The sequence below is a fragment of the Chenopodium album genome, chromosome 25 (assembly GCF_948465745.1).
Source record: "Chenopodium album chromosome 25, dcCheAlbu1.1, whole genome shotgun sequence".
Classification (NCBI taxonomy): Eukaryota; Viridiplantae; Streptophyta; class Magnoliopsida; order Caryophyllales; family Amaranthaceae; genus Chenopodium; species Chenopodium album.
This window is the reverse complement of record NC_137858.1, coordinates 30,366,924-30,381,911: the sequence shown is the minus strand read 5'-3', so window position 1 is coordinate 30,381,911 and position 14,988 is coordinate 30,366,924. Positions and strand designations below refer to the sequence as shown.

At 35.9% G+C, this 14,988-nt stretch overlaps 2 protein-coding genes across 2 annotated transcripts; one reads left to right on the top strand and one right to left on the bottom strand.

The window, feature by feature from the left end:
• Positions 1–1,171: 1,171 nt before the first annotated feature.
• On the top strand, positions 1,172–4,087 carry LOC145615292 (uncharacterized). The gene has a single exon (XM_081670355.1). The coding sequence runs from the start codon at positions 1,244–1,246 to the stop codon at positions 3,356–3,358; it is 2,115 nt and encodes a 704-aa protein (XP_081526481.1). The 5' UTR covers positions 1,172–1,243; the 3' UTR covers positions 3,359–4,087.
• Positions 4,088–4,502: 415 nt separating this feature from the next.
• Positions 4,503–14,703, bottom strand: LOC145614719 (RNA-binding KH domain-containing protein RCF3-like). The gene is made up of 8 exons (XM_081669790.1): positions 14,567–14,703; positions 11,524–12,260; positions 10,421–10,876; positions 10,048–10,302; positions 9,270–9,605; positions 8,815–8,891; positions 8,606–8,717; positions 4,503–4,779 (listed from the first exon to the last, which is right to left on the bottom strand). The coding sequence occupies exons 2-8, from the start codon at positions 12,226–12,228 to the stop codon at positions 4,636–4,638; spliced, it is 2,085 nt and encodes a 694-aa protein (XP_081525916.1). The 5' UTR covers positions 12,229–12,260; positions 14,567–14,703; the 3' UTR covers positions 4,503–4,635.
• Between the last annotated feature and the right edge of the window lie 285 nt (positions 14,704–14,988).

Below are 14,988 nucleotides of genomic sequence, written 5' to 3'. Positions count from 1 at the left end.
GTACATGATTGATTGTATAAATATATATATTAGGGTTTCTAATGTTGTTGCTATAGGGAGTATTGTTTTATATTATTGAGGTTTTAGGGTTACTAATATAATTTTGGGTTGTGAGTTAATTATATTTGGGTATTAGCTAGTTTTATTGTCCTATAAGAGTTGAGATATACTATGATTGAACAGAGTTCGAATTGTTATATTATTTGGGTACATGTGCCATTGTTAAGATACTATCTAAGTTTGTCAATGATTATTTGATCAAAGTATGAGATCAAAAGGGAGAATATTATTATTTTGTTCTTGGTTTGAGGCTCGATGTTATATACCTTAGTCCTTGGCATGTTGGTAAGAGGATGATAATCATGAGTTAAGAATGAGGTACAATCTTTACTATTTATTTTTCTATGGTCCCCTACAGTGGGAATTGACCCGTATGTGGTCTGGTTTAAGGTGTTTTCTGGTTATTGGGAGTATTCAAGTTTTTATACTTGTTGGTTTGTTATTCGAATTACCCTTGTCCAAGGCTAGGTATAAAACAAAGAGCATGACACACTTATTGGTTATGAGTTAATTGAGTGAAGGGTTGTATTATATTATTCGAGGTTTTAAAACAATAAATTGCACAAACCAAGGCAAATAAAAACAAATCTTCCAGTATTCTCAGTTGATAAACATAAATTCGTTTAGAATTATAAATGTGGGTGGGTGGGTGAGTGGGTGCATCCAATGTAAATTAGTATAACAAGGAAACAAAATAATTAAACAAGAGTTGGCTTCATCCAACCTCAAATCTCTACCTAAGCCACCAACACAGTATTAGGCTCTCTTTCAAGATGTTCAGAATAAGGGTAGTCATTTTCATTTTTGTACTTCATCCTTCAATTCTAGACTGGTTATCTAGGATGTCATATTCATAAGTTTATTGATTAAATAAGTTTTTTTTTTTTTTTTTTTTTTTTTTTTTGAAAGAAAGTAAGAGTATTTGTTAGTAACTATATAATAATATATAAATAAATAAAATACTTTAACAAAAGTATTTAATCAAAAATAAATAAATTTCACTAACAACTATTTCAATTCACTAAAAAATAATTCCAAATCGGGCTTCAGGGAAGTAACAGAAATAGTCGTTTGCAAATTGCCAATACACCGCAAAACAGCAAAGATTTCCACAACTTAAAATTTTAGAGGGAAAATCTTTGAGTTTGATGCTAATGCTCCCAACTCAAAAACTCAATCCTTCATGCTTTCTACCAGATTCAATGGAGTTTTCAAGAAATCTTCTTCCTCCTTTTCCTCAATTCTCTCTTCTCATCTCTCCACTTTCAGACCAATCTCTTTCCAAACTAATCCCAATTATCCTCCATCATCTTCATCTTCACCATCACCTCAATCTCTTGTCAAAAAAGTCTGTTTACAAGTCATTCAATCATACCACCAACCAACCCACCTCAGATTTTCACCTCCAAAGCTGAATCTTGACATTGATGCTGAGTCTCTGTCCAATGATCAGGTCATCACCATTGTTGCTTCGCTCGCCGACGAGGCGGGTTCGATGGTTGCGTTAGGGTTCTTGGATTGGGCAATTGGGTATCCTAGATTTCGTTATTTTATGCGTCTTTATATTGTTGCTGCATCTTGTTTGATTAGTAATGAGAATTTTGAGAAAGCCCATGAATTAATGGTTCATATGGTGAGGAATTTTGCTGAGATTGGGAGGTTTAATGAGGCTGTTAGTATGGTTATTGAGATGCATAATCAGGGTTTGGTTCCGAGTACTCGTACTTTGAATTGTATTTTGAAGATTGCTTGTGAAATTTGTTCGGTTGAGTATGCAGAGTACGTGTTTGATGAAATGTCTAAGAGAGGTGTGCGCCCGGATTGTGTTAGCTTTGTTAATATGGTTGTGGGTTATTGTAGGATTAGGAACATTTCTGAGGTGGATAAGTGGTTGGGTAGAATGATCGAACGGAAGTTTGTTGTTGATAACGCGACGTGTACCTTGGTGATCAGTATGTTTTTCTCTGTGGGTAATGTAAACAGGGCATTCTGGTTCTTTCATAGAATGATGGAGATGGGATTTACGCCGAATCTTATTAATTACACTTGTTTGGTTGATGGATTATGTAAGAAGGGTAATATTAAGCACGCGTTTGAGTTGTTGGAGGAAATGGTTAGGAGTGGATGGAAACCGAATGTCTATACACATACTACATTGATTGATGGACTTTGTAAGAAAGGATGGACAGAAAAGGCATTTAGGCTGTTCCTTAAGCTTGTTCGGAGTGATAGTTATAAGCCGAATGAGTGCACTTATACGGCCATGATCAATGGGTACTGCAAGGAGGGTAAATTGAATCGGGCTGAGATGTTACTTGGCCGAATGAGAGAACAAGGATTGGTACCCAATGTTGACACCTATACAACCCTCATTGATGGGTACTGTAAAGCAGGACATTTTGAAAGAGCATATAGTTTCATGGATATTATGAGGAAAGAAGAGTTGGCTCCTAATATATATACGTACAATGCCATTATGAGTGGTCTCTGCAAGAAGGGAAGGTTTGAGGAAGCATGGGAACTGCTTGAGGAGGGTACTGAATTAGGGCTGCAAGCCGATAGAGTCACTTACACGATTCTCATGTCTGCTTCAGCAAAGCGCAATGATTCTAAAGAAGCCTCAGCATGGCTTTGTAAGATGACTAAAGCGGGCTTTAAACCTGATATATACACATGTACTATCCTGATTGCCTTGTTCTGTAGGCGGAAATCAATGGCGGATAGTGAGTGGTGGTTTGCAGAGGCTATCAAGCTTGGCCTTGTTCCAACTAAGGAAACCTACACTTCCATGATATGTGGATATTGCGGAGTGGGTAATATCAACTCAGCCATCAAGTATTTCCACCAAATGAATGACCATCATTGTTTTCCAGATAGTTTTACTTATGGTGCTTTAATAAGTGGACTATGCAAAGACGGGAAACTTGAAGAAGCTCAGAAGCTATATGGAACCATGATTGACAAGGGACTGTCACCTTGTGAAGTTACTCGGCTTACTCTTTGTTATGAGTATTGCAAAAACAATGATATAAACCATGCTTTTCTTGTCTTGGAACGGCTGGAGAAAAAGCTCTGGATCCGGACAGTGAATACATTGGTAAGGAAGCTTTGTAGTGATGGGAGAGTAGAGATGGCAGCGTTGTTCTTTGAAAAGCTGTTAGATAAGCAGGAAAATGTTGATCGTGTTAGTGTAGCAGCATTTACGACTGCTTGTTATGAAAATGACAAGTACGAACTTGTTTCAGCTTTCTCTGAGAGGCTTATAAAGAAAGATTCTTCGAAAGATCAAAAAGAATAATGAAATTTGAAATTTCCACTGTCGGGACTCTGATGAAAGTCTAGTTCTCTGCATCAGATTAATGCTTTAGACTAGGGTCTGTTTGTTTGGCTGCTCAATTTCAAACTACCAGCATTTTATTGAACAGCCAAAACTGCGTACAATAATCAAATATGAAGAGATTAGGGGCATTGGTGCAGAATTTAGCACATACTTAACAATATATGATTAAAATTCAAGGGAATGATCTGCTCCATATTATTGTCTTATAGACTAGTGATGGAATGATTAAGCCCCCAACAGACATCATGTGCATAATTTCAGGGCCTGTTCACAATTAGAGCATCACCACATGAAACTTTTGTTGTCCAAAACAACAGTTGAAGGTTGAGGCTTTAGCTGCTGGGAGGAGTGGTTCGCGGACAGCTGAATGTTTAGAGTCGGACACATTTGGTAACGATTTACTGTTTAGTTGTTGGTAGGTAGATTTCATTTTCTGATGGTCTGTCATTGTCATGGCTGCATAATGAGCTTATGCTTTGGCTCTTAATCCATGACACAATAGAATAGTTTTGGATGGTCTTGCAACATCATACTCTCAACTCAAAGTCCATGATACATTTACGATTGTAAACTTATACCCTTCATTTGTTAGTACATATTTTAAGGAATAAAATGGAAACAAGATACACGATACATTAACATAGATTTTTTTTTTTTTTTTTTTTTTTTTGAAAGAAATACATTAACATAGATATCAGTATACAACTTTTCTAGTCATTGTCAAAAAAAAAAATAAAAAAATCATAAATAATAAAATAAAAAATAAAAAAAAATAAAAAAATCTAGTAAAACTTTGCACATTTATTTATTTATTTATTTATTTTATTATAAATTTTTTTTACATTAATCTTGTTTGACAATGGCTATTTAAGTGGCTTTTACCATTGGCTGTTTGTACTAAGGAGTAGCTATTTAAAGTCAAAATGGAGCAACTAAATAAAATGAATTATCATGATGTTAATCCGTTTTCATATTTAAAATTGCATTGTCGAGGCCGAATCAATGTATTGTGTGATATTCCCATGAAAAAAAAAACCACCAAAGAAAATTAAAAATGATGCAACGCCAACAAAGATAGAAAGGATAATTGTCAAAGAGTTCATTAACTAAATTCTACTATGTATATTCATTTCATGAAAACATACAAGGTTCAAAGTTACATTTTGCAACAACAAAAAATGACTACTCCCTAAATGTGGTCATGAGGAGGGGGGACTAAAAGCACTTTCAACTCATCAAGAAGATTCATTCTCAAGCATTACAAACGCTTGGATAAGACTTTGTGCAGCATGAGTTTGTTCAGGAGTTCCAGAAATGATGATGACGGTTTCAGGAGCACCTGGTTTGGGATCTGTGATTGTAATCTTTGCATCAGAAATCTGCACAGGAAGCAAAAAAAAAAAAAAGGTGTGTACTCAGTCCAAAATGTAATAAGGGTCACGATGAAACAATAAAATCATATACGAGCATTTCTTAGCAAAATTCTCACTTAACCAAAAGCAGCTTTCAAGAAGTACAAGCAATCAACAAAAAGAAATATTAGCCTAGCAGCATCAATAAACTATTGAAATAGGAACATGATAATAACCCCTAGTAAGAATCCTCTTCGCACTGAAAAAATAGTTTCCTTGCCTAAACTCCCCATGGTATATATACCCCTTCGTTTCACCTTTAACTACCACCACAACTGTTAATATTTCCCCACTCCCACCATCTCCAGTGTTGCGATGATTTCACTTTTCATTCTTTTTCTCTCATTCTGTGCCAGAGCTGCAAAGTTTTCTTATTCTTTGTATCCCCCTTCCCTCCAAAACTTGCATCCCTAAGGCTACCCTCAACGATGATAAATTTTACATAACAGCAGCACCTTAGAAAATTCTGTTGAGCAAAATTTATAGATAAAAGTTAGATAAACAAGTCCACTAAACTTCCCTTGAAGCCATCAGCAACCAAAAATGATACTTCAAAGTTCATGTGATTAGCATACAAAGAATCCTCATTACTTGGGACTTATTTTGCTGACCCAGAAAGTCAAAATAGAATTTTAGTCATATCAATCTTTATGAATTTTATATAACCTAGAGAAAACGATAGTGAGGAGAGAAAAATAACCATAAGACTCTACTGAATAGGTATTATGACAGCTGAGAATGCTAAATCATGACATGCTCAGAAAGATAGAAATGTCAGCAGAATTAGAATAATCAAGCAACTCTGATATAGTGATATGTATATATAAGCTGTAGAATTCCTCTCAACCAGCAGATATTGAAAAATGGGAATGTTAATGTAGTCAAAAGGCACAAAAAATTACAGAAAGAAAGATGTTGTTCTAAGTCTCAGCATGCCAACAGCTTAATTTTTTTAAGAGAAAAAAATTGTATATTAATAAGCTGAAATTAAGTGCTTGAAAAAAAAATAAGACAAGTTGTTCTCTTAACAGAGTCAAAGTAAGACATTAACCCGGTTTCTTTGAACCATCCTAATCCCAGCCGCCTTAGCCCATAATGAAGCTATATTAGTGACTTTGTACCATCACAATTGAGACAACAGAGACTGCTGAAAAGACCCTTGAATTTTGCTCTAGCCAAACACACACACACACACACACACACACACACCCCACATGCTTGCTCTAAAGCATCTTGTCACAACAGTTTACAGCATGGGCAGATACAAACAAATAGAGTTCACAAATAGAATTAAAGTGCTATGGGTAATTAATCTTCTGTCCGGATGATGTAAGATATAATTTATTCTGAACTTGTAGATGTATATAAAATTTTGGTTGTTTGTAGTGCTACACTTTGTGGAAGACACTTTTCTACTAAAGTCTCACTATAAACTTCAATTGCCCCTAAAATGTTTCATTAAATTTAGCAATCCTTTACTCATTCAAAAGTGTTAAGCAATAAAATAGCATACAACATCCCTCTAAAAACAGAGGGATTTTTAAAGTATGGTCAAAAGATTATTAAGTTTGCATCACCAACCAATTGAGTTCTCATATATACGGACTTGTTCATTACACATTAAAAATGAATCCAAACTATGTTTGATTTATGTTTTTAAAGTATAAGTTATACTCCCTCCATCCCATAATATAATTATCGTTTCTAAAATTTCACGGGAATTAAGAAATGAGGGATAAAGTACATAGAGTACATGAAAAAGGGAGAAAAGTACAGGACATGTGAGTTGGACAAATAATAAATACATAGAAAAAAAATAAAAATAAAAATAAAAAAAAGGAAAAATTTACAGCAATAATCCCAACTTTTATGAGTGTCTTCTTAAAATGGGCATTAATCAGTTGATAACTGGTGTAACAAGTGACCACGACACGTGTTTTATTTTGATTGGTTTAATCATTTTTTTAATTTTGATTTTGAAAAATTCTGAAAATAATCCCTCTCTCTTCTCCACAGACTTTTCTCTCTCTCCTCCCCTCCCTCCAAAGCCCTGCTACCTTATTCTCTTTCCTGGTGTAACAAGTGACCATGACACGTGTTTTATTTTGATTGGTTTAATCATTTTTTTTAATTTTGATTTTGAAAAATTCTGAAAATAATCCCTCTCTCTTCTCTACAGACTTTTCTCTCTCTCCTCCCCTCCCTCCAAAGCCCTGCTACCTTATTCTCTTTCCTCCTCCCCTTTCAAAGCCCTGCCACCCTTATCTTAATCAAAATGCCAATAGATTCAAAGTGGAGAAAGAAGCATGGATAATTGATTTCTAAGTGAAAATATTTTTCTAACGGAATTTCTCTACAATTTCTTATGCACTATACTCAAAATATACATGTTTTCCCCTGACAATCAAGCAGTAAGAATCCTTAATCCAATGTTTAATATATTTTCCTATATTGGATTTTTGAATTGAACAATGTAGCGTTTTTTTTTCCCCCCCTCTTGTTATTGTTATTCTAAGGGACTAAAATTTGATTTGATATAATAATAAATTGTTAAAGTTTCAACAATTAAAACCTAAATTCTCAACCAGTTGTTTTCTTCAATCTTTTAGGTTTGTTCTCCAATATCGAAAATTGATGGCGTAACATCATTGAAAACCAAGAAACCATTATTGGATCTCTTTGATTAGGCGAAGGAAGTGATAATGTGGTGGTAGAAAGAAGGATCAGTGACCAAGCTTTGAGATTTGGCTTCACTAAGGAGTTGAATTGGTGGGATATAGAAAGAGATTTGAGAAAGGAGTGATGAAAATTGGTGTGAGAAAAATGGGTGGCAGAGAAGACGAGGGTTGATGACTCCGGCAACAAGTAAAGGATTGTTCGAGTGATCGAGTCTATGATCTTGTGGGTCTTCAGTAATTGGAAGCTAAGATCACGGTTCGGCTAATGAGGCTTGCCACTTCTGTCATTGCATCAGATATTCGAGACACGGGTGGGACTGCGGGAGGCTGGATGAATTATTTTAAAAAATACATGTTATTTAAGTTGTAGGTAAATTGGACCATATTAAGAAGACGCCTATAAAAGTCGAGATTATTCCCAGATATTTTTAAAAAGTTGGGACCATTTTAAGAAGATAGCTTAAAAGTGGGATTAAAGTTGTACAGTTTTCACATAAAAGTAGGTGACAGCACAAATAATAAGGAATGTGAGGGTATTTTCGGTAGTGCAGTGAATAAAGACAAAGATATTAAAAAAAAAAAAAATGAACAACAACATTTTGGGACACCCAAAAAGATAACCAGGAACTATATTATCAGACGGAGAGAGTACCACTTTACCTAGTTCATTCTCTTGTATACCACTTTCCCTAATTTATCAGCACATTAAGATCAACTTATGTATTATACTTCCTCCGGTTTTATTATTTGGAAGTTTGGAACACACCATTTTGGCACACATTTTAAGCAACATATTGAAATAGGTAAATAGAAATAATTAATAGATATAATTTTACAACCAATAAGAAGAAAGTGTTAATTTGTTACAGTTTGAATCTTATAGCTTTATTTGTCCGTTTACCTTTTTTTTAATAACTTCCCCAAATAGCGTGCATGGTACGTTGCAAGGGAAAAAAACAGAAAAATACTAATTATTATGCATACAGCTACAACTATTTGGGTTAGATATCAAAGTACAACTCAAATGTCAACACAACTGATGACTGATAACAAGTTACATTGCTCTCGGCCAACAATAATGGGATATGTAGCATGATGATATGTCAAAAATATACCTGTCGAATTTGTCTCAAGCATCCACCATCCTCTCCGTATATTATAGGTACAAGAGAACTGGGAACAACTACATCCACAGTCGTATTTGTGATTACAGGCTGTGGGCTTCCCCTTTACATAGCAAGAGATACACAATGCAAATACATAAGCAAATTATTTCCAGACTTAATGCAAAAAACAGCAACTGACAATTTGTATAAGAACATACCCTCCAAATCCAGACATCCGTCTTTGAGGGGGACCACCATGCTCCAACAAGCCTATAGGACCACCATCAATTAAATTCTACAAGCCAATGGGAGAGATCAGTCAATAATCAAATTCCAGAATGGCAATAAGATAAGCCACAATGACAGATATAGTTCATGGTGCTCATTTGGTTGACATGGAAAAATTTCCATAGGAAGTTGACTGGAGGAGGGGAGGGGGGGGGGGGGGGGGGGGGCAATTTAATTCCCATGTATTGCGGGGAAAAAAAAACTCCCACAAATTTCCCCTTCATTTTTTTTTGTGTCAATCAAACAACTGCAACGATACTCACATATTTTCACTTCCTTCATTTTATGTTGCCAGCCTAACAAGCACATAGTTTACTCTAACATACTAGGTATCTATCAAATAATAAATTTAACAAATATGAGAAGGGAAGGGGGGAAGAAGTACCTGGGGATGCCACGATCTTTCAGAGATATTAGGACCTCCATGTCGGTGAATATCGTGCATAAATGGTGGATGTTCATCATGAGGATGAAATCCACCATGCAAAGGAGGCATACCAATATAATCAGTGTTTCTAAATGAAGGACCGTGTTTTGGAAACATTCCTGGAGGAGAGACTTCTCGTCGTCCCATAAATGAAGGAAAAGGGGGTGCTCGATCTGAAAATGCAAGATTTGAAGGATGGTTGATGGAAGGAAATGCATCACGGAAGAAATGATGTTGAAGTCTTGTGGTAATCTGCAAAAGTGCTTCTTGAACTACTTCCAATTCTCCATTAATCTGGTCAAACAAAAGCCACAGAGGGGAATGTATAAACACTAAAATTATGCATGCTACATAGGGTTTTCTTTTTTTTAAATTAAGTATATAAAATCTACTGCAAAGAGTGCATACCCTTGTAACATAAAGTTATATGACTTATATCATTTTACAGATCATGTACATGACAAATTAATATAGAGTATAGACAATTAAGGCCACTAAAATAGACAAAATTTAACAGAAAAGTTTCAGAACAGTCCAAAAAAGTGTCAATTTTGCGAAGCAAAAAAGTTTCACCATGACTGAACCTCAACCCTCACGGTTTTTTTGGTCCAGTATTTGCACGTCAGACACTTTGAGAGTGAAGGCAGAATCTTTCCCACTAGACCAAGCTTAGCTTGGTATCTAAAGCAAACAGTTATGCTTATATAAACACAAATTATTGAATGAAAATGAATACCTGTACAACTTCTTCATTCTCAGATGCACTCTTAGGGATCTGATCTTTCCCCAAGATACGAATATAAGCCCCAGTAACCTTACGCATCTCACCAATGATTGAGCCACCTTTACCTAGAAGGCAGCCAATTTGATTGGAGGGAACAAGAAGCTTTGCCATTACACCCTTCTCCTTGCTATCAGGTATAGCTTTGGCAACACGATTTAGCACACGAAGAACTGCATCCTGAACAGCAGATATCCTATTGTCTGGATGCTGCAGAAGTTAGGCAACAGGTATTAGTCGCCTCATATAGGAAGTATATGATTCAAAGAAATAACTGTGATGTTGTCATAACAAGCACGAATTAGGTGATGATATGCAAAAACAATACCGCTGGGCCAGATACAAGTATCATGCGTTCCTCTGCATCTGAAGCACCTTCAAGAACTTTAATCTCACACCCTGTTTCATGCTGGAGAGTCTTAATTACAGCTCCACCCTTTCCAATCACACCTCCTACCCTCTCACCGGGGCATAGTAATCGAAAGGTTACAATCTCAGGAGCATCCATTCTACCAGGCATAAAGTTTTCATGGAATTTGGGAAACAATGGGGGGCCACCTGAATGAAAATCAGCACCATCACGAAATCCACCACCGAATGCCCCATGAGAAGGAAGCGACCGATGGGAATGGGATTCAGGCCTTGGAACATGATTACTGTGTGGTTGAGATGTGGGTTTAAAGGAATTAGAAGGAGAAGAACCATTATCATGAGATGCATTTTCCAGAATCTGATCCGAAGCAGTTCTGAGTGCTTTCTTGACAGCATCAGCCAGTCCTGTGATCTGCGAATAGAATGTGACCACAAAAGGCAATTTAATTCAATGTGCAATTATAATGAGAGAAAAAGACGCAAATATAGTTCTACTACACAAGAACACCCAAGTTAAATATTTACATCACAGCTGTAACATATCAATTATTTGTCACATTTATATTCCCGTTGCAAGAGATTCAAGCAAGATAAATGGAAGGATACTAATAGATTCAAGGTGACACAATATGTAAATAATAAAATAAAACTCTTCAAAATGTGCTTTATCAGAACTATTGTTTTCAGATAAAAATAAATGGAAGAGCTTTGAAAGGAAATCTTATACAAAAATTCTCACAATTGAATAAATCAACAAGGGTGAGCTTTGACAAAAAAAGCATCTTCATATAGCGACATTATAAGCATGCCAATTATTAAAGCACATCATACTCACAATGGAACACTGTAACCAATTTGCATATGAAATAAAAATCAAGTACAGTGTCAGCCCTGCCAGGGATGAAGAGTAATTTAACAATTAAAAAATGGCAAGGATGTGGACATAAGAGATAACTAATAACTCAGATGCTGGAACAATATGGTCTGGTAACAAAAGTCCACTGACAACGCCCAAAATTAAACAATCTTGTAATTCAAAAGAGTAATATCACAAATCACCTGAACTACTTCATCAGCAGAAGAGGCACATTGAGGGAGTTTGTCCCTGGGAAGAACTCGAATCTGAGCACCACTTTCAGCAGACATTTGCTTAATGATAGAGCCACCCATTCCTAAAAGGCATCCCACCTGACTGGAAAGCACAAGTAACCTTAGAGTGACTGTACCAGATCCATTGCTTTCTTCATTAGCGTCTTCTGTCTCCCACACCCCTTCAAAAAAATTTTCAAACACAAGTAACAAAGCATTCTGCACAGATGAAGTTCCCTTCTTGGACAACATATCATCAGCATTTGTAGGAGTTTCCTTGTCAGCACCATTTACATTATGATCGTCAGAACTGCCTTGCTCTTTGGATGACTTAGAGTCCTCATTGTCGATCTTTTTATGTTGGTTGCTATTCTCATCTTCCTTATCAAGACCCATTATAAAGATTACCCTCTCATCACATCCAGGAACAGGGTCATCAATTCTGACCTTAGCACCAGTTTCTTGGCGTATTTGTGATAAGATATTGCTCTTCTTTTCAATTACGCTTTCAATTCTAGAAGATGGGCAAAGAACTCGGAGAATGGCACCTCCAGATAAGGTCTTCCTGGGCTGTTTTGGTGAATTAAGACTTGCTGACTTTTGGAACTTTTTCCCATTTGAGTTCTCATGGTTTCGACTATGTTGTCTCTTTGCAGGTGTTAAAGAAAGAGACATGTTGAGATTATTGGCCCAAAGTCAGCACTAATCTGCATGGAATGCAGCAAATATAAAAATTCCTATGGAGGTGAATCAACTTACAAGAATGAGCTTTGGTAGCAACTTAAACTATTAGGTACCAATTTAAGCCTTGTTATGCACTCAGTAGTTAGATAGAGATATAAGAAACTGAATAGCTTTAGCCTAAAGCAGGCTAGCAGCTAGCAAATAGCTTGTCTGTTAGCAGGGTAAATTTGACTAACAGCTTAAAAGGTGCTTAGTAAGTCAAATATAAGCATGGTTTATGTGGATAATTCATTGCATTCTATACTAGCATATTTGACCATGAGGTGTATGCCTATAAAAATACAAATGGGATCGAACTTTTTCATAATAATTCTTGAAAGGAGCGATTTGTTAAATATTAGTATTAGAATTTTAACGAGTGCATTTTTTCAATTGTGAGTGCAAAATTGAAAAAAAAGTCCACAACAAAGAGAATGAGAAATTACAAAAGGGGGACAAGAAATCAAGAAGTCTAATACTCCACATGACCGAAAAAGAAAAAAAAAATCCAATCTCGAATTTCAATAGAGAAAAAGGCATGCGCCTAAATCAATCAATCAAAGCCTTAATCCGATAAATGGGGTCGGCTACATGAACCAAATATGATTATTCCGTGTGGTCATCCACAAATATCTTCCTCCTCCATCCCTTACGATCCAATACCTCATCCTCATGCAAGTCCATATATTTCATATCCTTCTTAACTCCTTCCAGTCATTTATGGTCTCTCTCTCCCTCGTTTTACCCCTCCATGGTCCCACCCTTCCACTCTTTGCACCGGTGCACCCTTGGGTCTCCATCTTACATCCCCGAACCAACGCAGATGATTTTCCCTTAGTTCGCCTACATTCTTGCGCGTAACCTCATTATTTATTCTATCTCTTAGAGTGTTTCCACACATTCACCTTAACATGCGCATTTTTGTAACCTCCATAAAAGCTAAAAATACCGCTCGATCCCATGAAGAAACCAAAGAAGCCTTTGAACCAGAGAACCCCTAATCACCCAAAAAGCAAACCTTTTTGCGCCCCCCCCCCCCCCCCCCCCAAATTTTACAAGTAAAGTGCCAATAGTGGGACAAACCACTAATTTCCTACCCAACTAAGTAGTTTATGCAACAGAATTATTGTTGTAGGACAATACAATAACAAATTATGCTTTAACTCTTCATTATAAAAAGCACAAAATATGAAAAAAGGCCTTGATTGGTCTTTGAATAAATGCAAATCAATGAGATACCTGTTATAGAACAAGTCCTTCCAAATTTCAAGTAGAATGAGGAAAGTTTGAGAACAATGATTTTTTCAATTTTTTTTTTCATAGGTGATGATTAAAGAAAGGCCAACTAAAGGACTCCAATCCAGCCACACTCTCCTATCATGATTCCTCAAAATCCCTTTGATTTTATGCATGAAACTGTTATATTTAATTTAAGAACAATAAGATCGGCTAAATGAGAAATTAAGAACAGAAAAGCGTACTAACCCACCATATTTTCCTAAGACTTGTGACACAATTAAAATTCATCATAGCATGAAGCCATGAACTTCCAATGCCTCCTTCTCCACCACCCCTCCCCCCCCCCCCCCCCCCCCACCCATGATCTTCCCCGCCTCAAATTACAAGCATACATATACACCTTGACAAGCAATTATTTACAACTCATTCAATACTCTTATGGTTTAAACAAAAGACACAAGCTTGCTTTACCATTATAATCCAAAATGCCGTTTAAGAGTTTAACTGTTCATAAATTCATGTATCTCAATATTTTATCTAACACTCATCCTACTTTTGCCTCCCTTTTCCTTTCTTCCCCCATTTACCCCATTTTAACTTTTATAGCATTCCTACTTGGCTACTTCAACACACATCAACATTACTCCAATGACTCGAAAAAGCACCCGCCCAGGGCAGCAGTTGGTTAAGAGGGGTCTAATGTATCAAGATTCAACCTTGAAATATCAAACACGTTGTTTTCAATTGACCCTTGATTCGAAACACAAAGTCTGCTACTTGTTCTCCCAATTTCTATATTAGACTACAACATTACACTAAATTTCAATTGAATTCTAAAACCCATGAAAGATAACACCCACAAATTCAATACTAAAATGCTGTAAAGTTCTACCTAAACATATTCAAGCATATGAAAATGCATAAACCCAGAAAGGTCGTACGGTGAAATAATAATGAAATTTCAGAGAAAGAACCCTAAAAAACCAAAGTCATAAAGATTTAATTAAATTCACAAAACCCTAATAAAAGAGAAGCAAAGAGATCAGGTTACCTCGTAGAAGAGCAGCAAATTTTATTGTGAATTACCTTGTTGTTCTTCTGTATTGGTGTTTATTTTCTGTGTTCTAATTTCTTAAAGCTAAGTAGTTTGAGAAAATTAAAGAAAATGATGTTCCAGGCTCACAATTGGATCGCAGGGCGCGCTCTGTTTTACTTGTACATATAAAATACTAGATGAAGCTTGTGCGATCGATCTATTTTTTAAAAATAATAATAATAATAATAATATTTATATAGGGGAGTTTTTTCCCGATATTTTAGAGCGCCACGTAGGATTTTTACTTTTTAAAAATTATTAGAGCGCCACATAGGATTAATATTTTTAAAGCGCTACAGTAGGGTTATGACACCTAAGATTAGTTAACGTGCCACGTAGGATTATAAATTATAGTTATACCCAATAAATAATAAAAG

Coding starts and splice junctions, on each gene's coding strand:
- LOC145615292 (XM_081670355.1), top strand. CDS start 1,244: ATGCTTTCTACCAGATTCAATGGAGTTTTCAAGAAATCTTCTTCCTCC.
- LOC145614719 (XM_081669790.1), bottom strand. CDS start 12,228: ATGTCTCTTTCTTTAACACCTGCAAAGAGACAACATAGTCGAAACCAT. Junction 10,303..10,420: donor TACTTGTATCTGGCCCAGCG/GTATTGTTTTTG, acceptor TAACTTCTGCAG/CATCCAGACAATAGGATATC. Junction 8,892..9,269: donor AAAGATCGTGGCATCCCCAG/GTACTTCTTCCC, acceptor ATTGGCTTGTAG/AATTTAATTGATGGTGGTCC.